The sequence below is a fragment of the Taudactylus pleione genome, unplaced genomic scaffold, assembly GCF_031769625.1.
Source record: "Taudactylus pleione unplaced genomic scaffold, aTauple2 ptg000089l, whole genome shotgun sequence".
NCBI lineage: Eukaryota > Metazoa > Chordata > Amphibia > Anura > Myobatrachidae > Taudactylus > Taudactylus pleione.
Window position 1 is genome coordinate 104,697 of NW_028284491.1, and position 25,119 is coordinate 129,815.

Sequence of the window (25,119 nt, forward strand, 5' to 3'; positions counted from 1 at the left end):
GCCCAATGTATGGCAGTGAGAAATAATCATAAACATACTTTATATATTTTTTTACCTTAATGGATTTGTTTTACAAATAATCAACAGGCAAATGTGAAGGAAATTGTGTATCTGGACAGCCCACCACTCGGCAAGAACTAGGGATGGCCATCTGTAGGTTACCCATTGATGGCCACCATCGATGTTACCAGTGGTGGATTATATTGATGGTATGAAACCAACACCTGTGGACCACCGATGGTCATTCCTGTTTTATACTAGCTGGGCAGCGGGCCAATCAGGGACTGGGGGTGGGGCTTCAAGGGTCATGTCCGAGAATGGAGCTAAGCTCCGTGTCCCTACACATGGAGGGGGGAAATAAAAACATTGGCCCTCATTCAGAGCCGGACGCTCTGAGCAGAGCGCACGCTCTGAATGAGGGCCGTCCTCCATAAAAATGGAGCGTCCTCCTGGACGCTCGTAGAGCTGTGGGGCACCACCCACAGCCTATACGAGCGTGCAGGTTGATGGTCGCGATGGTCTTGACCATCGCGACCATCGCCACTGCGAGCCGGAGCCTGCGGTTGAGTTTCTCAACCGCAAGGCCCGGAGTGATTTTGGCTCTATCAGAGCCAAAATCACTCCCACTGACATCACTAGTGATGTCAGTGGGCCGGCTTCTGACGGTAGGCGTTCCCTTGGGAACACCCCCGTCTGGGAGGCATGCCCCCGGCACGCCCACCAAAGGGGGCGTGCTGTCAATCAACATCGACAGCACGCCCCCTTTGATCAGACACAACGAGCGAAGGAAAGTCCTTCACTCGTCGCGTCTGGCGCATGCGCACGACGGAGCTCCCTCCGTCGTGCGCATGCTCAGTGCACACCATCTACCCACTTGCGAGTGGACAGCTGCTCGCGAGTGGGTCTGAATCAGGCCCATTGTTTGGCTCTGTGTCATCGATGGCGGTTAACCATCGGATTACCACCATCGATGGTAAAACCATCAACCATTGGTGGTTAACCGTTGATGTTTGTTGATGGTCGATGGCCACCCTAGAAAGAACTTGTTTTGTAATTGTGTATAAAAACAAGTACATCTTGCCACCAAGTGCTTATACATATTATAATAGTACACATATAATATTCTACAATAACAATATTATACCCTTGCATCAGTTATAATATATTCTGAAATATTTTTAAGATAAACAAATTAATTGTTTTTCTTATTTACTGAATTTGTTATTACATTTAATTTGTTGTTATGAAGTATTATTCTCTGTCACCCCCCATTAGAGAAATTGGCACACTTATCTAGTACCGATTAAGGGCTGAGGGGGCCCTACCAATAAAATTGTCAAATTTTATTTCTTTTGCTACTACAAGCAATTGTAGACATTTAATCGATTTACTATTTTTATTATTCAATTCTTCGATTTTATGCTGGATGTGTGTAATGTGATGATAAAAAGCTATTAAAAAATGTGTCAAATTGATATACTGGCACTTTTAAAATGTATAATGTGTAAATACTTCCAGCAAGACAAATGTGTTGAACTCACAGTAGTGTCCCCAGTTCACATTATTTCAAACAGAGGGCCTGATTCAGACCCTGTCGCAAGCGCTGAGTGCTCGCAACCGGGTCGATGGTGGCCCAGAGTGCATGCGCACGACGGAGCCAGCTCCGTCGTGCGCATGCGCAAGACCCGGATAGCGACGGGCAATCCGTCGCTCCGGGTCTCGCACCAAAGGGGACGTACTGTCAATGTTGAATGACAGCACGCCCCCTTTGATGGGCGGGCCAGGGGGTGGCTGCCCAGATGGAGGCGTTCCCATGAGAACGCCTACCGTTTGGGGGCGGCTCCACTGACATCACAAGCAATGCGAGCGGCCAGGAGGCTGCTCCATTAAAAAAAAAAAAAAAAAAAGACGCCCTGATTCAGAGCGAGCGCTCTTTCATAGCGTCCGGCTCTGAATCAGGGCCAGAGCCCCCAGTTCAAATTATGCCACAATGCCACCAGTTTACATCATGCCACACATTGCCTCCAGTTCGCATCATGCCACACAATGCCCCCGAATCACATCATACCACACAGTACCCCCAGTTCACATCATGCCACACAGTGTCCCCGAATCACATCATACCACACAGTGCAACCAGTTCACATCATGCTACACAGTGATATGGATTCTTCACTATGTAACACTACACATTATGCCACAATGCCCCCAATTTACATTGTCACAGTTTCCCTAGTTCACATTATGCCATACAGTACCCTCAGTTTCCATTATGCTTCTCCACTGCTATTCACCTCCCTGTGATCTCAGATCTTGGAACCTGGAGGCTGCAGCAGGATCTTTAAATGAACATCTGCTATGATGTGGCCATATCTCTGGTGCCACCTGGAACATTTCTATTCCCGATCCTTGCTCCTCCCACCTGCAATAACAATGTCTCCTTTTCATTTGTTGCAGCATGCGACCCTGCCTCCCCACGGGCCAGTCTGGTGCCAATTTTATAGCTTGTGTGGGAGACCCCTCATGCGTGAGGGCCCTCAGTGACTGCCCTGGCTGCCCTTTTGTTAATCTGGCACTACTGTACAATGTACACTTATAGATGATTTAGAATCTAGTGAACAGCAGTTTCCCTACACCAAATAGTTCACTAAACTCCTCCAGCTACATTTCACTCATCTGCAGATACCTTCATTGTTTTTTTTTTTATTACCCATACCTACTTGTGGTATTTTCAGATCTTTTTGATACCTATTAACGTAGTCACATCATCCATTGTTTAGTGTATCCTCGGTACTACTGGCCTAGGGCATTACAAAATCTAAATACTGATTTAGCAACGATAGTCTAAAAAATATGTACGATTACTATCTTATTAAAATTTATAATGCTTATTAAACATTTTTCTTTTAGGCTTATCTATTGATCTGTATGAAGACAGACAGGAGCACCGCAGAGAAACATGAACACAAACAATACCATCCAAGCGGCCATTGACCTGACGGCTGGTGCTGCAGGTAATGCTGTGCTTTGCTCTGGCACATTATTATCTACTTCACCAAGTAATTTCAGTGTCTTTATCCTAGTGCAGAGGTTCCCAAGCTCCACCCTTACAGTCCAGGTTTAAGGATCTCAGTCAATTTGATTCACCATCTGGGCTCAAGCATAAAATATCCTGTGAAATCCCATTTAAATCTCCCTATGGCTGTTGACGCCACGTGGACGGACCTTGCATATGGCGATACCCAAATGTGAATGCACAGTGTACGCAACGTGTGATGCATATGCAATATCTTCCTATATTGTAACACCAACAGTATGCATAATAGTTGCTATCTTCATATCAAAATACAATGCGAATTACAGTGCAATATATATATATTTATATATATATATATCATAGTATAATAACCTTAAAGTGAAAGCAAGTGAACACACACAGTTTCTGTGGTCCAACACACAAAAGTAAATATTGTATTGAAAGTATATATATAACATTATTATCACAGTGGTACAATATAGTTCAAGAACAGAGATCAGAGTTTACAAACCAGTATGCATACGTTCACATGCGCTCCCTGGACCCAGAAGGCAGTCGTCACCAGATGACTGGTAGAATACAGCTACTGGCCTCTGGATCAGGGGAGCCCATCCTTATACAGTTAAATTATGGGTGTGTATAATGGCAAGTTGTGTCTCCTTCCATTGGTCCAGGGGCAGGACGTCTCCAGTTCACTGGGGGTCATTGGCTGGTTCAAACAGTGGGTGATGCCTAGGCTCAGGTTGCTGTTACAGGAGTTTTCCTCTGGGGTTCCTCCAAAAAAACTAGCTCAAATCTATCATTGTTATATGCTATTATTAAACATAAATCCGACATTGCTAATATCTGCTTGCTGCAGTATACGACAATCTATTTGCAACCATCGGATTACTGCTAACACAATTCTGTACAGTATGATCCTAAACGCAATGTTAATATGTGGTTCCATCCCTGGACTATATGTATTGTGTGAGCCATGAAAGCTGGGATTTATATAATATATTGGACATATAATATAATTGTATAATTCTATATATATACTGAAATTAAAAAAAGAGTAAAATAAAGGAAAGTTTAGTTTGAAGAAATGCCTCAATATGCATTGGGATATAACTACGTTAGAAGATTAATGTGTGGCCACTTAAACCAATCTCTCACGGCCACAAGGCGGGGGGGGCACTGCCACCTCAGCCAGCTGGTAATCACTTGCAAAATTAAACATATCTCTAGGAATATGAGGATGAAAGACATCGCCAGAAACAACACATCACTAATTGTTATTTTAGATATAGTGTATATATATATATATATATATATGTGCAAACAAGGAGAGAGCACTCACCAATCTTCATAAAGTGGGTAGGCAGCTTTAATAATTCATAATAGCACCATAGACAATATGGACAGTCGACGTTTCGGGCCACTCGGTGCCCTTTATCAAGACCAAAGAATCACATCCCGCATAGTCCAAGCAGCAAGTACCACCACCAAAGCTAATAAGTCTATATATACCCCCAAGATATAACAAATAGACACCACCCCCAATCAAATAAAACACACAGCAAACGCTATCAAGAGATGTCCACAGATGTCCTTCACAGGCAATCATGCAATCAATACATGGTCCTTTACCTGCTTCCTAAAGTCCAGTCAGGAGCGCTCGCAATCAGGAAGTGCAGACTTCACGAGCAATACTCCACGTGCCTGGCACCGCTATCTGGCGTTCGTTCCACCCGCTGGAACGCAAACCGAAAGTGACCTCATCTCAGTATGGCTAACCGAGTGGGTCAAACCAGCTCTCAGATCAAACTCATAGCCGAACAGTATACAAACAATAGCAGCGTCAAACTATAGACGCAATGTTCCCAAAACTACCTGGTATTCCGACTGGAAACATTCTACTATACACATAGAGCTCAATCGATCAACCCATAAGCACAAATCAAAATGGGAAATCATCCGTCGGTCCACTCAAAAGTGGGTGACGCGCTCATGTTGCCATGGCAACCAAGGCTCCTTTACTCACAAAATTTGTAGTAACTATGGACACCTCATAACAGCTGCCATCATAGCAATATCAAAAATGGGTAACGCGCTCATGTTGCCATGGCAACCATGGCTTCTTTACTCACAAAATTTGTAGTATCTATGGACACCTCATAATAGCTGCCGTCGTAGCAATATCAAAATATTAAAAACAATACTAAACAACCCCTTAAAATGAGTGTCAACAAGATCAAAGGTATAGTGAAACCTTGATCCTGAAGCAACATTAACACACAAATAGAACAAAAAAAGAACAAAAAAAATTTATTAACACAATATACAAATTCAATTTTTCATGCACAAAATATAACAAAAACGTGTTATGAAAAAAGAACACACTGGTACTGAACACCTTTGCACAATTACAACTAAATACGTGCATCTTGCATAAGGTTAAACTCCATTTGGAAAATTCATCCGCAAGACTACCATAGAGAGGGTTATTATAACCCAATAGGTCAGATGAAAATATTTAGAGGATTAATTTCATTTAATCCTTTAGGGGACACAATCTCCAATTGGTGGATCCATCTTGCTTCATGCTTCAGGAGTTGTAAACCTCTATCACCACCACGAACCAGTGGTGGAATCCAGTCTATGATCATGTATCTCAAAGTACTTAATTGATGATGTTCCCTAAGGAAATGTGACGCGACCGGTTTATCAGTGGTCCCTGTGGCATAAGCTAAACGCATGGAGGAACAGTGTTGCGTCATTCGCTCCTTAAATGTGCGTATTGTTTTCCCCACATACATTAGCCCACAGGGGCATATGAGAAAATATACAACATGATCCAGATTGCATGTCAATCGGTGTCTCAAGCAAATTTTTTGTCCACTATGAGGATGGCAGAAAAAACGTCCCGTAATGAGGGATCTACATGTTATACATCCCAGGCATTTGTGGCAACCTTTACTCATGGACAACCAATTATCTCTGTTGGATTTGCTAGGGCGTAGATCAGGTCTAAGTAATATGTCTTTTAAATTGCGACCTCTGCTAATGGGCTGATGAGCAATTATTGGAATGCAGTAATAGATTTCTTGAACGGGGATACTGCAGGAAGGATATTGAGAGATGCCTCACCAGAGCAAAAGCTATTGTGGGTAACAGGCAGACTAGGCCGCCAGGTGAAAAGTCTGATAAGATCATACTGGGACTATGATGTGACACCAATCTGAAAGCTACGAAAAAAGCGATTAAGAGACACTGGCCGTTGATCACTTCTGACCCTGCTTTCAAGAATTTGAATCACGTTTCTCCACTTCTGAGCGTTAGCAGAGGTCGCAATTTAAAAGACATATTACTTAGACCTGATCTACGCCCTAGCAAATCCAACAGAGATAATTGGTTGTCCATGAGTAAAGGTTGCCACAAATGCCTGGGATGTATAACATGTAGATCCCTCATTACGGGACGTTTTTTCTGCCATCCTCATAGTGGACAAAAAATTTACTTGAGACACCGATTGACATGCAATCTGGATCATGTTGTATATTTTCTCATATGCCCCTGTGGGCTAATGTATGTGGGGAAAACAATACGCACATTTAAGGAGCGAATGACGCAACACCGTTCCTCCATACGTTTAGCTTATGCCACAGGGACCACTGATAAACCGGTCGCGTCACATTTCCTTAGGGAACATCATCAATTAAGTACTTTGAGATACATGATCATAGACTGGATTCCACCACTGGTTCGTGGTGGTGATAGAGGTTTACAACTCCTGAAGCGTGAAGCAAGATGGATCCACCAATTGGAGACTGTGTCCCCTAAAGGATTAAATGAAATTAATTCTCTAAATATTTTCATCTGACCTATTGGGTTAAAATAACCCTCTCTATGGTTGTCTTGCGGGTGAATTTTACAAATGGAGTTTAACCTTATGCAAGATGCACGTATTTAGTTGTAATTGTGCAAAGGTGTTCAGTACCAGTGTGTTCTTTTTTCATAACACGTTTTTGTTATATTTTGTGCATGAAAAATTGAATTTGTATATTGTGTTAATATAGTTTTTTTGTTCTTTTTTTGTTCTATTTGTGTGTTAATGTTGCTTCAGGATCAAGGTTTCACTATACCTTTGATCTTGTTGACACTCATTTTAAGGGGTTGTTTAGTATTGTTTTAATATTTTGATATTGCTACGACGGCAGCTATTATGAGGTGTCCATAGATACTATAAATTTTGTTGCTATGATGGCAGCTATTATGAGGTGTCCATAGTTACTACAAATTTTGTGAGTAAAGGAGCCTTGGTTGCCATGGCAACATGAGCGCGTCACCCACTTTTGAGTGGACCAACGGATGATTTCCCATTTTGATTTGTGCTTATGGGTTGATCGATTGAGCTCTATGTGTATAGTAGAATGTTTCCAGTCGGAATACCAGGTAGTTTTGGGAACATTGCGTCTATAGTTTGACGCTGCTATTGTTTGTATACTGTTCGGCTATGAGTTTGATCTGAGAGCTGGTTTGATCCACTCGGTTAGCCATACTGAGATGAGGTCACTTCCGGTTTGCGTTCCAGCGGGTGGAACGCACGCCAGATAGCGGTGCCAGGCACGTGGAGTATTGCTCGTGCAGTCTGCACTTCCTGATTGCGAGCGCTCCTGACTGGACTTTAGGAAGCAGGTAAAGGACCATGTATTCATTGCATGATTGCCTGTGAAGGACATCTGTGGACATCTCTTGATAGCGTTTGCTGTGTGTTTTATTTGATTGGGGGTGTGTCTATTTGTTATATCTTGGGGGTATATATAGACTTATTAGCTTTGGTGGTGGTACTTGCTGCTTGGACTATGCGGGATGTGATTCTTTGGTCTTGATAAAGGGCACCGAGTGGCCCGAAACGTCGACTGTCCATATTGTCTATGGTGCTATTATGAATTATTAAAGCTGCCTACCCACTTTATGAAGATTGGTGAGTGCTCTCTCCTTGTTTGCACATGTGTATGGCCACCTATGGATGGATTCTGTCAGGTGTCCTGAGCTATGCACCCCAACAAGTTGATTTATCTTTTTTGGTGAGTGCCGTTCTACATACTATTGGACTATATATAAGGATTGCTTCTTAGAATCCTTTGAATGTGCACCCTTGGATGACATGTCTTTCATCGTTTATTTCACTGAGGACTGTGACTGGATGTACCGGAAGGATTGATTGTTTGTCAGAGATTATTGTCCCCATTTTTTTCAGGGAATGCAATTTCCATCATAATGAGTTCTGTGTATATAATTTTTTGTTGTTTGTTTTTTAAATAAGAACACATGGTACTTGTTTTTCTGCGCATATTGGTGATGCTCATTTAAGAACCAAGTCTTTGAGTATCAGTGTGGTGAAGTTACTTGACAATGAGCTTTGCTGTATTAGATGAAATAGCACTTAGTGACGCTAAGAACCGTCAGATTAGTTTGACTGACGACGAGATTGATAAGGTTTTGTTTAATGAGTTGGAGTTTGAACAGCTACCCTCTGAAACTCCGCAGGATTTGTTTAATAAATTGAATCGTCTCAAAAAACATGAGACTGACCTGACCCTACACGGTCAATTTCTTTCTGAATATTATCGTAAGAAGCGTATACCCGGGGTTTCAGGGTGAACAACACCCCCACCATTGGTCGCAGAAACCCTGCGTTCTGTGTCAAATGGTGTGGGGTGTTGAATAAGTGTTCATTCGATTTGATTGCCCTAGTCATTGAAGAGGTTGGGGTAGAATTAGCCAAGGTTAGGGTTGAAATTAAAAACTGTGAGAAGGATTTCTTGCCCACATTAAAGGCAGATAAAACTGAAAATTGGGTGGAACGGCTACAGACCCAGTTAGATAAATATAAACTGGATCTGATTTCGTTCAAAAGGAAAAAGCTAGAGACTGTAGAATATGATTATCAGAGACATATGGTATATAAATGGCTGGTGGGGGAGAATAGAAGATCGAGAGGCTTTTCCCATCCACAGGGGGGGCGCCAGTGGGCACACAGAGGGGAAGGTGATTTTTCTTCACACTCCTCCTCTGAAGCAGAATCATCTGAAAGCCTACCCCCCTCCGGTGTAGCTTTTTTAGGACCACATCCAAGGGTCATCAGAAGTGGAATAGGCCCAAAAATACAAGGCCACACCCCAGGAGGGGTCGTGGCAAGAGGGAGAGGGCGTCCAAGAAACAGACAGGGTCGGAGATATTAATTTTTAATTTATCTTCCCGTATCTTAGACCCTGCCGAACATTCTCTATTGTCTAAGGGCCTATCGTTTATACCGACAACTCGCTTTGACTCTTTTAATTGGTCCATTGATCACTTCAAGATGGGGAGGAAATTACGTTTAAGGGAATACTTTGATAATCAGAATAAGACTGGACTGGGTCCATCTATGCCATTATTTAAACGTCCCAGCCAGTTTGACCCTGTTTCTCACAATGTTAGCCTTAAAACTTTTTTGAGGGTTGTGGACCTAGAATGTCAGCAGGAGGCTGCAAATTATCAATCATATGATAATTTAAATTTGTCTGAGAAAAGGGCCTTGAAGGTCCTAAAGAATGACACTTCGATTGTAATCCGTAATGCGGATAAGGGGGGTGCTGTGGTACTCCAAGATTTTGAACAGTATGATCATGAGATCAGAAGGCAATTATCTGACAGTAGCACATATGAGATGGTTGGGAAGGATCCCATTCATTTGTTTAAAAAACAGGTTGATGCATTATTACACCTGGGTGTGAGCAATGGGTGGATCAGTGATGAGACTTTGGACTATTTGACAGTGAAATTTCCTATTTGCCCTATATTGTATACTCTACCTAAGATCCATAAGTCTCTCACGAATCCCCCAGGTAGACCCATTATCTCGGCCAGGGGCTCATTGCTCCAGCCACTGGCGAGGTTTGTCGACCATTTTTTGCAGCCTGTCGTTAAATCCAATCAATCCTATTTGAAGGACACAGGGCACTTTTTAAGTGAGCTCAGGTTGTTGGGATTTATTCCTCATGATTGTATATTAGCAACACTTGATGTATCATCCTTGTACACCGTGATCCCTCATGAAGGAGGGATACAAGCGGTAGAAGAAGCATTGCTCAGGGGTCCTTACAATGGGCCACCTATTGAATTTATGTTATCATTGGTGCGTCTGGTGCTGGGTTTGAACCACTTTATGTACCAAGGTGATTGGTTTATACACTGGCGGGCACCGCGATGGGTTCTAACCTAGCGCCATCATACACTAATATTTTCATGAACCAATATGAGCAGAAACACATTTTTGACACTTTGCAGAGAGGCTAGTTTTTTTCAAGAGATTAATTGACGATATTTTTGTTGTCTGGAGGGGTGATAAGGATTCTTTTTTTGAAATGGTCAAGTTTTTGAATGATCTTGACTCTCCCATTAGTTTTACAGCAGCAGCGGATGAATTTTCTGGATGTAACGGTGTTTAGGCATGAATCAGCAATAGGTTACACGCTATATAGAAAAGAGACTGATAGAAACACCCTCCTATGGGCCTCGAGCCATCACCCGGATGCTCTGAAATCCAATTTACCGGTTTCTCAGTTCGTTAGGGTGCTGAGGAATAATTCAGACCCGAGAGGGGCTGATGAGCAATTATTGGAATGCAGTAATAGATTTCTTGAACGGGGATACTGCAGGAAGGATATTGAGAGATGCCTCACCAGAGCAAAAGCTATTGTGGGTAACAGGCAGACTAGGCCGCCAGGTGAAAAGTCTGATAAGATCATACTGGGACTACGATGTGACACCAATCTGAAAGCTACGAAAAAAGTGATTAAGAGACACTGGCCGTTGATCACTTCTGACCCTGCTTTCAAGAATTTGAATCACGTTTCTCCACTTCTGAGCGTTAGCAGAGGTCGCAATTTAAAAGACATATTACTTAGACCTGATCTACGCCCTAGCAAATCCAACAGAGATAATTGGTTGTCCATGAGTAAAGGTTGCCACAAATGCCTGGGATGTATAACATGTAGATCCCTCATTACGGGACGTTTTTTCTGCCACCCTCATAGTGGACAAAAAATTTACTTGAGACACCGATTGACATGCAATCTGGATCATGTTGTATATTTTCTCATATGCCCCTGTGGGCTAATGTATGTGGGGAAAACAATACGCACATTTAAGGAGCGAATGACGCAACACTGTTCCTCCATACGTTTAGCTTATGCCACAGGGACCACTGATAAACCGGTCGCGTCACATTTCCTTAGGGAACATCATCAATTAAGTACTTTGAGATACATGATCATAGACTGGATTCCACCACTGGTTCGTGGTGGTGATAGAGGTTTACAACTCCTGAAGCGTGAAGCAAGATGGATCCACCAATTGGAGACTGTGTCCCCTAAAGGATTAAATGAAATTAATCCTCTAAATATTTTCATCTGATCTATTGGGTTATAATAACCCTCTCTATGGTTGTCTTGCGGGTGAATTTTCCAAATGGAGTTTAACCTTATGCAAGATGCACGTATTTAGTTGTAATTGTGCAAAGGTGTTCAGTACCAGTGTGTTCTTTTTTCATAACACGCTTTTGTTATATTTTGTGCATGAAAAATTGAATTTGTATATTGTGTTAATATAGTTTTTTTGTTCTTTTTTTGTTCTATTTGTGTGTTAATGTTGCTTCAGGATCAAGGTTTCACTATACCTTTGATCTTGTTGACACTCATTTTAAGGGGTTGTTTAGTATTGTTTTTAATATTTTGATATTGCTACGACGGCAGCTATTATGAGGTGTCCATAGATACTATAAATTTTGTGAGTAAAGGAGCCATGGTTGCCATGGCAACATGAGCGCATTACCCATTTTTGATATTGCTATGATGGCAGCTATTATGAGGTGTCCATAGTTACTACAAATTTTGTGAGTAAAGGAGCCTTGGTTGCCATGGCAACATGAGCGCGTCACCCACTTTTGAGTGGACCGAGGGATGATTTCCCATTTTGATTTGTGCTTATGGGTTGATCGATTGAGCTCTATGTGTATAGTAGAATGTTTCCAGTCGGAATACCAGGTAGTTTTGGGAACATTGCATCTATAGTTTGACGCTGCTATTGTTTGTATACTGTTCGGCTATGAGTTAGATCTGAGAGCTGGTTTGACCCACTCGGTTAGCCATACTGAGATGAGGTCACTTCCGGTTTGCGTTCCAGCGGGTGGAATGCACGCCAGATAGCGGTGCCAGGCACGTGGAGTATTGCTCGTGCAGTCTGCACTTCCTGATTGCGAGCGCTCCTGACTGGACTTTAGGAAGCAGGTAAAGGACCATGTATTGATTGCATGATTGCCTGTGAAGGACATCTGTGGACATCTCTTGATAGCGTTTGCTGTGTGTTTTATTTGATTGGGGGTGTGTCTATTTGTTATATCTTGGGGGTATATATAGACTTATTAGCTTTGGTGGTGGTACTTGCTGCTTGGACTATGCGGGATGTGATTCTTTAGACTTGATAAAGGGCACCGAGTGGCCCGAAACGTCGACTGTCCATATTGTCTATGGTGCTATTATGAATTATTAAAGCTGCCTACCCACTTTATGAAGATTGGTGAGTGCTCTCTCCTTGTTTGCACATGTGTATGGCCACCTATGGATGGATTCTGTCAGGTGTCCTGAGCTATGCACCCCAACAAGTTGATTTCTCTTTTTTGGTGAGTGCCGTTCTACATACTATTGGACTATATATATATATATATATATATATATATATATATATCAAAGAAAGAAATACATCAAATAGGTTTAAATATATATATTAAATGTTTAGATAGAATTTATGTAGATAAATTTGTCTTACTGTTTGACCATGGTTAGTAATTTATGTAAGAAACAGGTTTTCCTGCCTATGTCATAAAACAATGGACTGGGCACTCACATGCACAGGTGTGTATAGGCGATATGTATAATTAAGATCAAAATCACAGTGCAGCAGACCTGGAGAAGTCACAAACCAGTTTTTCAATTGTCCAGTATGGGTCAGAAGAGGGGCCATAATAACAGCAGATTTAATTTCTGTATTGGTGCCAAGGACCTCAGGCATCACATGCTTATTTGTACAACAAACACAGGAAATGTTGGTGAATAGAAATTCCATTATTTTTGTATTTAATATTTCTGACTTCGACAATCCTTAAACCCTGGATGGTAATGGCAGAGATAGGGAACCTCTGCCCTAGTATCTAACACTCATTTACCTAGCTGATTTTATAGATTTTATGGATATACTTAAAACCTGGACTGTAATAGCAGAATTTAGGAACCTCTAGCACTGCAGGCAGTGTGTGAGGATGGGTGTCTAATGAGAAGAATTCATCTGAAGCTTGTATTGTATAATACAAAGTTATGCGAATGCACAAGTATGAGATGAGTGGCTATAATGACAAAATAATGTACATATCGAAGCAGTTAATGTCTGTAGCAGTCCAGGTGAATGACGAGGAGATTGCCATGGCAATGCTACAGAACTTAACATCTGAGTTTGATTTTCTGTCAAAAAGCAGAGCTGAAGCACCCCTGAAGTTGGTGCATAATGTTCTGATGCAAGTCAAGTCAATAAGTGGCACACGTTTACACTGCCAAAGAAAAGTCTGACATGATGAAGAAAATTGTAATCTACAAGAAACTGGCGGAAAACCAAGCCAGTCGCAGACTACAGATCTTGAGATCTGATAATGGAGGTGAATACATAAACAGAGATGTGAAAATCTTACTAAAGAAGCATGGAATTGAGAATCAATTAACCATCACATACATGACGGAATAAAATGGTTTAAGTAAGCAAGCAAATCACACATTAGTGGAGCTAGATGCATGCTGAAGGATGCAGGCCTAAACAATCAATTTTGGATGGAACCAGTGCCCCCAGCAAGTTTACCTGAAGAATCGTGCTCCCACAGTTGCCATGAAAGATAAAACATCAATTGAAGTGTGCTCAGGAAGAAAACCAAGTGTCAAGCATATTTTTTTGTAAGTGCCGCCTATGTACACATACCAAAAGAGAAAAGACACAAGCTGGATTCAAAGTCTATGAAGTGTATCATGCTTGATTATTGCAATGAAAGTAAAACTTACAGACTCTGGAATCCAAATACTAGAAAGCTTGTCAAGTCCACAAATGTTAAATTCCAAGAGACAGCACAAATTCCAAGAACTGATTAACGATGTCCTCCGGGAGTTCCTTGGCAAATATGTGCTCGTTTATCTGGATGACATCCTAATTTACTCTCGATCCATGCACCAGCATGTCCAGCATGTCAGTCAGGCCTTGCGTAAGTTAAGAAAAAAATTGTTATTTGCCAAGTTAGAGAAGTGTGAGTTTCATGTGTAGCAAGTATCTTTTCTCGGATATGTTGTGGCTTCTCCATGGATCCTGGGAAGGTGAAAGCAGTGATGGAATGGGTCCAGCCTACCACGTTGAAAGGCATCCAACGATTCCTTGGTTTTTCAAATTACTATCGGACTTTTATTGGCTCTTTTTCCACCATTGCAGGACTATCCATACGGCATTCCTCAAGGGGTACCTAGCTACATGTTCCTCCACTCTGCACAAATAAGAGTCTATTCCCTCCTGAATTCGTAACCGTGACATCAACCTTGAGAGTGACAACAGTTGAGAGCTTGTGAAGGAAGAGACTGTTGATTTAGGGCCTGATTCGGATTTGGTCCTTCGTGATTGCTTGCAGTTCCCCCCTTAGCAGATTGACATGTGTTTGGGGAGTGAGGCGGAAGTGGTGACCAGGACCGTTGTACAAAACGGGGGAGTGTCATCCACATTTTGTAGGCCTGCCAAGCCCAGGGTCTGCATAGTCAGATGCAGACTTCCTAGACCTGGCAGAAGGGTTCCGACAGCCAGGCTGAGTAAGCTTCGGCTTATGCAGACTGGCTGAGGTGTTGCGATGGTGATCCAAAGCAGACGCTGCACTCAGATCACCGATGCTGGCAGAAGGTGTCTATTTGCTACAGTAAAGCTAAAAGTGAAAATTAAAAAGTTTTTCCTAAGGCGTTGTCTATGTAGCTGTCACTTGTGTAGAGACATTTAACTCTAAATATACAGAATTACACAAAAATACACAAGATGCAATGTCCCAGCATCAGAAAATCCAGATTTTTCTGTGATGTCACTCCTATGTAATATCACCACCATAGGCAAAAGAAACATAAAAATATTGCAACATAGCGTAATATGACAAATATAATTTCACCTTCAAAATGTGGGTAAACCGAGAAGGAAATTAGGTGATACCTCCTTAAACCACAGTCATAAAAAAGCAGATGGGAACAGATAGAAGCCCCTATGTGCTTACACCAAAATGTATGTGTTTGTAATGTGCCCTCAGAGTCTCCAAATGATGACCCAAGCCACATTCAGTGAAGAAATAGGAGATGCACATACAGAGGTGACTGGGACAAAAACCACTCCAGGTGTAATCCTTACACCACCAATTCTTGTTTTTTTGTCTGTCACATATCTCTGTAGATCATATGTTGTATCTCCAAAATATATCCTCACAGCACAGGCATGGCATCAAACAAAAAGAACTCATAGGGTCGTATGTAGGCAGTGGCGTCACTAGGGTGGCGCGGAGGGTGCAGACCGCACCGGGTCACACTATCTGAGGGGGAGATACGAAAGTAGCAGAGCTGCTCTGTTATTTTGGTGTCACCCCCCTGGATGATGTCACCAAGCAGAGCTGCAGTAGTGATGGATGACACGCACTGTGCTGGGAGAGGCTGGGGGCTCCCCAGCAGCTCCCAGAGTGCAAGCCCCCAGCATGATGAATGGCAGGTGATACGCAGTACCGCCTTAAAATGCAACAAATCGGGGGGGTGGCCTTGGGACATGAGGACATGCCCCCTTTCACGTGCAACTCTGACACACAAGAGGGGTCGGTGGGTGCCACGCTGGGTGTCACCACCCATTGTGATGCCTCTCTATGTAGATATGTTCTCATTTAATCAGTAACAATGACAAATGTAACACAGATTCAAACATATGGAAGAAATCACTTCCTACCAAATGTTAAAATGTAGCACATCAATGAACATCTGAAGTTACTTCCTACCAGTCATCAGATGGTGTAGATCACATAAGAGTGCAACAGATGGAACCCGGGTAAGGGAGTCCAATTCAGGTATGCCTATGTCTAGTAGTGAAGTATAACTGCTCCCCCACTGCACCAAAGCGTATCAACGGTACCTTCTGTCTTTGTCAAGGGCCTTGGATTGTTTTAGACATCGACATGCTGTCTATGGTTCATTTGGAACCAAAACAGACAGTTAGTAAATTTAGGCCTATGGGTCTACTATTAAATTCTTAAATAATACGCTATGATAGACCTTGGTGCTGGGTTCAACTTCCACTTTTCAATGAAAGTGTGGCATTAATTCCTGGAGAAATAGAGCTTCTACCTTTCTCATGTTTTTTCACAATTTAGTTATTTGTTTTTATTAGTGGAAATGAAAACTTGGACATGCAGGAACTGTCTAGCTGTGTCACACATACAGTATGTATATCCCCTGAGCGCTAACCCTTACCGCTCTAGTCCAGTAGTGCTCACCTTAACCTACTGATAATTTATTGATAAATTTGTCAAACAAGTAATATATAAGGTCAGGGTGGATAAATGTATACTTATTCCTATAGGAGACTGCTTTCACTGTTCATCATCATATACTGTATATACAAATATATGTACAGTTATCATTTGAAAAAAATTATATTATATATCTTTCAGATTATAAAAGTTACAAATCTTTAAAGTCAATTACAAAAAATAAGTAATAATGACAAAAAGTGAAAAAAAAAAAAAAGAATAAACCGGCTGCTGGGCGAGCCCATCAGTCCTGGGAACTGCCTTTCCGCCCCCAGCACTTTTAGCCACGTGCCTCTTGTGCCTAGTGGGAAATCACCACTGCCTGTTGTGACAATCATAATTCACTGCATATCTTGTCTTCATGACCCACCCACTTCACTGGGAGGTAAATAAAATCAGGGACGGTAGTTTACTTTCTCAATGGTCTCTCCGACATGGGAGAGAAGGTAAATTATGCTTTAGATTGCAGTGAAAGCTTCATTTATCAAAATGCACTGTATAACATACCGTACATGGCATGCAATTATTTCAGGTGGAACAGCATGTGTCCTGACTGGGCAGCCATTTGACACAGCCAAGGTGAAAATGCAGACGTTCCCTAATCTGTATAGAGGCCTTACAGACTGCGCAGTGAAAACATACAATCAAGTGGGTTTCCGAGGTTTCTACAAAGGGACCAGCCCAGCGCTTCTGGCAAATATATCTGAGAACTCAGTACTCTTCATGAGCTATGGCTTCTGTCAGAGGGTCGTGAGGAAGATCACAGGCTTAGATAAGAATGCACCTCTAAGGTTAGTATTTGATAGTCACAATTACATTTCTAATATCTTTAAAGTAATGTATTTTAAATTAGCGGCGTCTATAGATCTTGTGACACTCGAAGCGGCAGCCTTTATACTTTGGCGCGCATGCAAAAGGAGGTGTGGCCTTGTGCCCGCAACACTGAGGTTTGTGCTGTTTTGCGGGCGTGACTGCGAAGAACGACCCCATTCACGTCATGCTGGGGGCTTGCCCGGCACTCCGAGAGCTGCTTGGCAGCCCCTAACCTCTCCCGACACAGTTACCGCTGCTTCGTGACAGCATCCGATGTGGGGTGACACCAAAATACCAGTGTAGTTCTGCTATTTTGGTGTCACCCCCTTGGATGGTGTCACCCAGTGCGTCCCGCACGCCCCACACCACCCTAGTGACGCCACTGCTTTAAATAATTTTCTCTGTTTTCCTAGACCATATAGTTTGTGTTATTGTGCTCAGCTGATCAGTTCTGCAATTCTTTGGCAGCTTTCAATCATTTACAAGCAGACATCATCATCACAGTTTAATATAATACAGTACAATGTAAATTAATACAACTCAAAATGTATACTTGCATACCTGTCTTAAATGTGCGAGTTGCTCCGATGTACTTTGTTACCGATGTTTTGGCTGGATTGCAAGATATTGTGCGAGAGGGGAAGTGGGCGTCTGCATGTTGTCCGTGCGAGTGCTTTGTGATTGCAAATATTAGCATACTTTCGCAGCAGAACTGCGTGCGCGATCGCAGCAGTGATCCTTGCTGAACCAGGCCCTTAGTTTGCTACCTGTCATCATCATCAGTGCAGACTTGCACTAGCTCATACTTGGTGCAAATGATACATCTAAAAACAGGCGTATTTACGCTTCTGTCCAACATTGCATAGCTCAAAAGCCACCTCAACCTGCCCTCAGAGACCTTAGGCCCTCATTCAGAGCCGTACGCTCTGAGCAGAGCGCACGCTCTGAATGAGGGCCGCCCTCCACAGCCTATACAAGCATGCAGTTTGATGGCCGCGATGGTCTTGACCATCGCCACTGCGAGCCGGAGCCTGCGGTTGAGTTTTTCAACCACAAGGCCCGGAGTGATAATTGGCTCTATCAGAGCCAAAATCACTCCCACTGACATCACTAGTGATGTCAGTGGGCCGGCTTCTGACGGTAGGCGTTCCCTTGGGAACGCCCCCGTCAGGGAGGCACACCCCCGGCACGCCCACCAAAGGCGGCGTGCTGTCAATCAACATCGACAGCACGCCCCCTTTGATCAGACACAACGAGCGAAGGAGAGTCCTTCGCTCGTCGCGTCTGGCGCATGCGCACGACGGAGCTCCCGCCGTCGTGCGCATGCGCAGTGCACAACATCGACCCACTTGCGAGCGGACAGCCACTTGCGAGTGGGTCTGAATCAGGCCCTTAGAGCATGATTCACTACAATTACGCACGCAGGTCTGCTCGAAAATATGCTAATGAATGCAATCGCAAAGCCATCGTACACCCAGCATAGAGACGCCCACTAGTGCTATCTCACATCCGTAATACCTTGCAGTCCTGCGTATACATCGGGAACATCGTGTAACATCAGCCCCTCATGCACTATTACAACATGTCTGACCTCACTCAGAAAATTGCTAACCTCGTCGCACGCAGTCAGTACGCAAGCTGCGTATGCTGTCGCAGTGGCTAATTTATTCCTGCCCATGCTACATCGTTCAAATGGACAGGTGCGCCTGCGTTTCTCCAACCACTCCGTCACCCAGGGGCTGGCTGGCAACTTTTAGCCTGGGGGGCAAGTACAAGACAGTGGCCCTGATTTACCGATAATCACTCCACTCCGTAAACATTCGGTATTGTGTACAACTATGAATCAGGCCCTCTGCTAATACTCTTCTGCAGGCCTCCAGTAGTGCCCCAGTAGTGAGCCCCTCTATGCAGTGGCCCCAGTAGTAAGCCCCTTATATAGTGCCCCCCATGCAGTACCCCCAAATGTGGTACCCCTTATGCTGTGCCCTTTAAATAGTGGCCCCAGTTGTAGTCCCCCCTATGCAGTACACCCAGTATTGCCCTTTATATAGAGCCCCTAGTAGTGGTCCCCGATGCAGTGCCCCCAGTGGTAGCCCCCCCTATAGTGCCCCTAGTAGTAATCCCCTACCCTTGTAGTGCCCCTAGTAGTAGTCCCCCCCTTGTAGTGCCCCTAGTAGTAGTCCCCCCCTTGTAGTGCCCCTAGTAGTAGTCCCCCCTTGTAGTGCCCCTAGTAGTAGTCCCCCCCTTGTAGTGCCCCTAGTAGTAGTCCCCTCCTTGTAGTGCCGCTAGTAGTAGTCCCCTCCTTGCAGTGCCCCTAGTAGTTGTCCCCCCTTGTAGTGCCCCCCCCCCCCCCAGTAGACACACATGTAATAAAAAATAAAAAAAAACACTTACCTGAATCCCCACTCCTGCCTCCGCCGCCGCCATCCACTCCTCCGCCCGTCCTCCCAGGCAGCTCTGCATTATGGGAGAGACGTCATGACATCTCTCACATTACCCACTGTAGGAGCCGGAAGATGTAGCAGCTCCGGCAGTGGGCGCAGCAGCAGTCAATGAGAGTCTGACAGGCTCTCATTGGCTACTAATTAAAACAAACACACAGCTGCCGGCGCCAGCGGCTGTGTGTTTGTCAGTCACTGTGTAGTGCTGACCGAACTCCGTCCAGTCAGCACTACACGCGCGGTGCAGCTGTGTCACAGAGGCACAGGCTGCCCGTGGCCCGACACAGTATATGGTGCTGCGGCCCGGGAGGAACATGGCACCCTGCTCCCTGGCCCAGCCCGCCTCTGCCGTCACCACCCCCAAACGCTGATGTCCTCTATCTGAGATGGCTTTCTTTCTGGGTGCATGATTGCAGAGCGATCGCAATGCTAACTCACACATGTGCACTGCGATGCATGCGCAGTATGCACCATCGGCCAATCTGCGTACACTGTTGCAGTTGCGATCCGTAAGGAATGAGACCCTTAGCCTTCATTACAACGCAATTGGAGATGCAATTGAAATGCGCATGATTTTACCAGAAATTCCCAGTGGGTATGAGAAGGCGATGTTGGATTTCCTCCGGGCATCGTGACACATCCTGCAGACATAGTATTATCTGCCCTTGGTTGTTTGCTTGGTTGTCCATCTTTCCTGTGAGGTCTTGCAGGAGATTAATTATGAATGTAGTTCCTGCCATAGTCATGGCCTGAGTATTCTGTGAAGCCTAGGGATTTTACTTCTATGGGGGAACACACTGATAGATACTCCGAGAGGTGTAGCCATGGGATACCCTAAGGTGTTTAACACAGTAGGTGAAAGGTACAACTGAATACCCAAAGTGTGGGGTTTTGGTAGCGTGCCACAAGGTGCACGGATGTGTTGGCTCTGTTTTTACAGCGTCTAGCATGCAATAAGGTTCACAGATGTGACGGTACTGTATGTACAGTGCGTAGCATACAATAAGGTACACGGAGGTGCTGGCACTGTTTGGACAGCATGTAGCGTGTACAGGGGCGCAGAAAGGGGGGGGAGTGGGTACAGATTACCCGGGCCCGGGCTTCCTGAGGGGCCCGACGGGGGCCCGGGTTCGGCGCCGCTCCCCCCCTCACAGCAGCCCACTGAGCTGCAGTTGGAGACTGCTCGTGGCTGCTGTGCAGCAGCCACAGCAGTCTCCTATGCCTGTGCGGGGGAGCGATCACACTGATCGCACCCCCCCTGGCTTTGCGCCGAGCTGAGGGGGCTCAGAGCGCCCCCCTCCCCAGCAGGCAGCGCAGCGGCAAATCTTTTTTTTTCTCGGCAAGGGGGCGTGGCCACGCCTCCCGCGATTAGGCCACGCCCCCTATTACCGGGGCCCGCCACGGCTCTTGGCGGGCCTGAGCGTGTAACAAGATACACACATACCTCCTAACTGTCCCCCTTTTCGGACGCGCACGCCGTAGGCGCGCAAAGGGTCCCGCATCCCTCTCCTCAAAAGTTGGGAGGTATGTACACATGTGCTGGCACTGTTTGGACAGCGTGTAGCGTGTAACAAGATACACATTTGCTGGCACTGTGGGAGCAGCGTGTAGCATGCAATGAGAGGCACGGATGTGTTGGCACTGTGAGAACAGCGTGTAGCATGCAATGAGAGGCACGGATGTGTTGGCACTGTGAGAACAGCGTGTAGCATGCAATGAGAGGCACGGATGTGTTGGCACTGTTGGACAGCGCATAGCATGCAATGAGATACACAAAGTATATTGTAATAAACCTGGAACTCAAAACATACAGCAAGGTGTATCAGAATACACACACCCATAATGATGAATTCAAACAGGTGAAATTGGCGCAACCAAATACCCTGGTGTGGAGTCATATGGTGCGTACACACGTAGCGATTTTAAATAACAATAACGATATCATTACCGTTATTTTTCAAATCGCTCATTTAAAAGGACCCTACAAACTTACCAGCGACCAGCAATGCGCGGCCACGTATGGACGATAGCGATATCGTCCATCGGCCGTGCATGCCGGTCAACTTGCTCGATATCGGGCAATTTACTATAGGGGCCCGCGATCAACGCTATAGTCGCCAGTAAGTATGTGGTGTGCTGGGTGATTGTAATCAATCATCCAGCACACCAGGGAGGGTGCATGACGATCAGCCAGCGAGATATCGTATCGCTGGCTGATCGCTACGTGTGTACGCACCATTAGACTCCCACTAGACCTCACCAGGAATCCCTGCAAGAGGATACAGACTTTGCTCAGTGAGGACTACAGAAAAAAAAGAAGTTCCCTCCAGCACACTGCAAAAAAAATAGCACACATGACAATAGAAATCCAGAGCTCTTTGTTGCATATATTTGCAAATATATGCAATAAAGACTTGGAAATAAATCTAATGGAAATGCGGTAAGTGTGTTGCTGTCATGGAAACTGAACACCAGGGTTTAAAGAAAACTATACTAGAAAGTATAGTTCTGGAGTGGGAACTATTCCAGTGCCTGATACTCAGGAGGAGGTTCAAGTAGTGGCTGGCTGATTGGTAATTCCCTGCATGAGTCATCATTGCTGGAGGTTAGTGATAACACCTCAGAGAGGGTTTATGTCATCTCTAGCCTGTGGCTGAGCCCAGCTGGGTTATGTTAAGGATTCTAATTGGGAAGGCCAGCAAACAGTTGCCTGCTGAGTGTTCGAGACAGGCCAGTGGTATCCATAACTGCTGGTACTGACACCGCATTAGCAGTCATTTCACACCGCGACTGTGCATGCGTAGTCTACCGAACAGGCATGTGTGGCACCCGTTGCCGGGGAGGGCTCCGTTAGCATGCTGGGAACAAATATCGCTTGGTAAATCTGACAGCTTCGTAGCCCCCATAAAAAAACCTATGGGAGATGTGGCTGCCATCAGAAATAGAAGGACAATGACAGAGTGATACTTAATATTTGCAGTTTTCTCCCAAAAACTGTAGTTTTCAGGGGGGGCACCTGTAAATAATGATAAATAGGTCCCTTAGTCACTTTATGCAAATATGCATTAATCCATACCAAACAATCAGCAATTACCTTTAATTAATTCAATACCAGTTAGACAATAAAAGAATACACAGCACGAACGCTCTTGTTTTTTTCAATTCATTATTTATAGAAGACAGTGTACTTCAATATATAGCACTACAGAAACAATAAGCGATATGGTAAGGCTTTACGTTTGTTATCTCTATTTCTACGAAGTCCATAGGGATCCACAGGAGACCTTGGGGTATTGGTTGATGACGTCAGTCATCGAGCACCTCTATAGTTAAATATGTGCTCCCACGATGCACAGGGCTCCTCTCCTATACCCCGCCCCCAGGCCAAGGTACCTCACTTTCGTAACAAGCCAATGGCCGGAGGAGGAGAAGAGAGAAGGAAGAAATTCTGGAACACTCAAGTATGACATTCTCACATACAGAAGGATACGGAAAACCGGTGACCAGAACACAGCCCATCTGCAGCACAGGGCGGGAGTCCTGTGGATCCCTATGGACTTCGTAGAAATAGAGATAACAATAAGGTCTTACCATATCTCTTATTTTCTACTGCAGGGTCCATAGGGCTCCGCAGGAGACCTTGGGGATGTCCCAAAGAAGTCTCCTTAAGGCTGGGGACGCTCCAGTGCAGAAAGGAGAAACCGCTGTCCGAAGGAAGCATCCTGAGAGGCAAGGTATCAAATGCATAATACCTTGAGAATGTATGGACAGTAGACCACGTGGCCGCCTTGCACAGCTGAACAGCAGAGGCACCACGACAAGCTGCCCACGAAGGACCCACAGACTGAGTAGAATGAGCCTTAACAGAGGATGGTACAGGAAGGCCCTCATGAGGGTAAGCCTCTGAAATTGCCAGGCGAATCCGGCCTGCCAAAGTCTGCTTAAATGGCAGGCCATCCTTTATTTCGGAAACCAAAAAGGACAAACAACGAGTCCGACTTCCGAAATGAGTTGGTACGGTCCACATAAGTTTGTAGAGCATGTACGACATCCAAAGAGGCCTCACCAGCTGAAAGGTCTGGGGAATTAAAAGCTGGTACTACAATTTCGTCAATAATGTGGAAGCTGGATACCACCTTAGGTAGGAAACCAGGGCGAGTATGAAGAACTGCCCTGTCCCTATGAAAAATCAGAAAGGGAGGACGACATGAAAGAGCCCCCAAATCTGACACCCTTCTGGCCGAAGCAATGGCTAGAAGAAACACAGTTTTAATTGTGAGCCATTTTAAATCCACTGAGCACAGTGGTTCAAATGGCGGTCCTTGTAGAGCCCTAAGGACCACAGTCAAATCCCAAGAAGCCACCTGTGGGATAAAGGGAGGTTGGATGCGAAGCACACCTCGCATAAAGGTGTGTACATCTGGAAGAGTAGCAATCCTACGGTGAAACAGTACTGACAGAGTAGAAACCTGCACCTTCAGAGAAGCAAGTCGAAGACCGTGATCTAAGCCTGTATGTAGGAATTTCAAAATTCTGGATTCCAATAAACATATTGGAACTCAGGGCGGTTCTAAGGGCTCTTCAGCAAGCAAAGCTCATACTTCACGGAAAACCCGTGCAAGTCCAGTCAGACAACGCCACCACAGTGGCCTACATAAACCGCCAAGGAGGCACTCGAAGTCAGCCGGTACTAATGGAAGTGTCCCGCATCCTGACTTGTGCGGAGGAAAATGTCCCAGCCATATCGGCGGTGTTTATCTCGGGAGTCCTGAACTGGGAAGCAGACTTCCTAAGCCGTCCTAACAAAAGCCCAAAAAGTGCTTATTTTCTGCTATATATTTTGAGAGTGATGCTCTTGTTTTACATTCCATCCACAAAGTTGCATAATAAAATATAATATTGAAACAATCCCTTATGCAGCCATAAGTAATAGCATGAGATTCTGGCGAGTTAGTCCTGCCTTAAAAGTAATTGCCGCTTTATATCTAGTGGCTTTGTCGCCGGTATAACGTGTCTGCAAATCGTGGGTTATTACATTTGGGCCTTAAGCCTCAATATAAAATTTCAAATATCAATTTTTTTACTGACACTGGGTATTATCACACATAATCAAATATCAGTCTAAGCAAATTAATGCTGACTTTTAAAATATATATATATATTTTCCATATTTGTCT

General features: G+C 44.4%; 1 protein-coding gene across 2 annotated transcripts in view; it reads left to right on the forward strand.

Moving 5' to 3' along the window:
* LOC148527263 (mitochondrial ornithine transporter 1-like) overlaps positions 1–25,119 on the forward strand; it is a 69,551-nt gene that overhangs the window by 35,500 nt on the left and 8,932 nt on the right. For both annotated transcript variants that reach the window (XM_088469222.1, XM_088469223.1), the window contains exons 2-3: positions 2,911–3,014; positions 17,221–17,479. In XM_088469222.1, coding sequence (XP_088325348.1) covers positions 2,960–3,014; positions 17,221–17,479 — 314 coding nt within the window. In that variant the 5' untranslated portion in view covers positions 2,911–2,959. The remainder of the gene's footprint in view (positions 1–2,910; positions 3,015–17,220; positions 17,480–25,119) is intronic.